The 2,132-nt window shown below is 40.2% G+C and overlaps 2 protein-coding genes across 5 annotated transcripts in view; both read right to left on the reverse strand.

The window, feature by feature from the left end:
* Positions 1 to 259: 259 nt before the first annotated feature.
* On the reverse strand, positions 260 to 1,606 carry LOC126577310 (uncharacterized). The gene is made up of 4 exons (XM_050238827.1): positions 1,365 to 1,606; positions 698 to 1,040; positions 523 to 621; positions 260 to 466 (listed from the first exon to the last, which is right to left on the reverse strand). Exons 1-4 carry the CDS (start codon positions 1,604 to 1,606, stop codon positions 260 to 262), a joined length of 891 nt encoding a protein of 296 aa, XP_050094784.1.
* A 492-nt stretch (positions 1,607 to 2,098) lies between these two features.
* Positions 2,099 to 2,132, reverse strand: part of LOC126569633 (klarsicht protein) — a 151,344-nt gene continuing 151,310 nt past the window's right edge. For all 4 annotated transcript variants that reach the window (XM_050226868.1, XM_050226870.1, XM_050226869.1 and 1 more), the window contains one exon: positions 2,099 to 2,132. This exon is cut by the window's right edge and continues 1,476 nt beyond it. The gene's annotated coding sequence lies outside the window, so the exon portion shown is untranslated.

A 2,132-nucleotide genomic window follows, 5' to 3' on the forward strand; every position in this document is an offset into this window, starting at 1 on the left:
GTTGCAGTGAACAAACATTTATTTTGTGGGACATTTTAAGCGCTGATTGAAACATTGTTTTCAAAAGGTATGGTGACCAGATTAGTGAATAAGCAGTGATTGCTGTATCGTTCTGCCTGTGAGTAAAATACTTACCGAGAGTGAACTAATTGCCTTAAAAGTAGTGTAACCGAAAGAGGTTCATCATAATTCCGGCGCAAAGCTGCGTTGCAACAGTTTTGATGCGAGGAGCATATATTATAAAAGCTTCAATTGAATCTTAAAAGATGTCCTTCATAATCAGGTACAAGGAGTAGGTCTTTTGTATCATCGAGCTGAAGAGGGCTATGTTGACGGAGACGAGCTTCCCTGCTGTTAGTACGGTAGACACTTGCGAGCGTCTGATCATCAGAAGGATTTGTTGTTGGATCTTCACTGGTTGCTCATACCAAGGAAGCTCCTGCAGTGCCAATAAAATCTCATTCCCCTGAAAAAAAATATCCATTGTGTACTCTGAGTACACTTCCAAGGCGTTTGTCTAACCTTAGTGCTGAGCTCAGTACACAGTGAACAATAGCTGTATGTTTCAACCGTGATGATTATCAGGTAGATACAGAGATTGAGCACTTCGGTATTCAGACCCTGTTGAGATGAATGATTGGTTTTGTGACAATATATATATTATATTTTAACATTATCACTACTATATGTTACGTACCATCAACAGAATGTAGACCAGTATGAAACACCAGACTGCACTGAAGAAGGCTAGCTGGATGAGCAAAGCAAGGCTGAGCGATTGTTGCAGCTTTCTGAAACATTGCAGAACGGTCTGATGTGAATCGATGATGGTTTTAAGATGGTGCTGAGTGATTTGTCGGGGAAGCTCCCGTATTTGCATAGCGAGCATCTCAAACATCAGCGCAGTGGTTCTGATGGTCCCAAAGTCCACTACATCCTTGGTGCACAAAGATAAGGAACCAGTGATAGCAAGCATTCCGATGGCGATGATGTAGATCGTGTAGTGTACCAAATTGTGACGAATATCTAGATTGTAGAAGCTGTAGCAGAAAGTCAAAAATATTTTTTCAACATTGTATATTTCTCTCTCTAGACATTACTTCATTTCCGATGGAACTATAAACTCATCTGGTTGGGCCGATTGGTTGAAACTTTTCCGGATGTACATTACACCAGTGGTCATCGGTGGCAGCGTGACAAAGATCCAACTCAGAACAATGAAAAATTTGCAATATCTGACTGAGAATTGGTTCATCCTTACGTTTCGCCGAATGAAATAGGCATACACATCATCTGAATAATTCTTAGCAGCAATAGATTGCAGCATATCGATCGTCTCGTATATGCTCGTGCGTCTCACATACAAAGCTATAATCTGGGAGAACATCAATGCTACGAAAAGTATCTCCGAGCCATTACGGAACAGTGCGATCGTCGTATCGAAGTCCGCCATAAATCTGGTAACGATATTAAATGGAACGTAGAACGCACATTGAATCCAAAAGAACCACTTGAACTTGTCACCCCGTCCGAGACCGAAGAGCTGCAGCAACCGACAGCTAATCGGCAGCACCTCACAAGGATCTTCAATCTCAAGAAACTTCATCGTCTTTCTCAACTCACAGTTTGTTGGGAAATGATTCAGTAGCTATTTCAAGATAGCTCCCAAATGCCCTTCGACTTAGGCAATAGTTTATCAGTTATTACACATTGATTATATAAGTGTCATGGAAACACACGTCTTGTTGCGGCAAATATGATAAATGTTGCAGGATAAAGCAATCGATTGTTGTGATTGGACTCACCGAGTTTGCATCCAAAACATGCAATTATCTCACAACGATTCAGTGAATCTTGTCAGCTGGTATGCCTTTACGACCAGCATATGGACAAAGCAAGTACTCGATGCATTTAGAACGCTGACAAATGCACCGGAATAGTTGAAAACGATTGAAAAAAAAAATGAAGTAGAAACAATTTACGAGAATTGTTACAACTGAATCGATTTTCTTAACAATTTATCACATTTCCCTTGCTCTCGGGTTTTTTTTTCGGATGATTAAGTAGCGGAATAAGTATAATGTTTCACGGCGGAGAATTGTGGAAAAAAATGTAAAAATATTTATTCCATT

The sequence above is a fragment of the Anopheles aquasalis genome, chromosome 2, assembly GCF_943734665.1.
Source record: "Anopheles aquasalis chromosome 2, idAnoAquaMG_Q_19, whole genome shotgun sequence".
NCBI lineage: Eukaryota > Metazoa > Arthropoda > Insecta > Diptera > Culicidae > Anopheles > Anopheles aquasalis.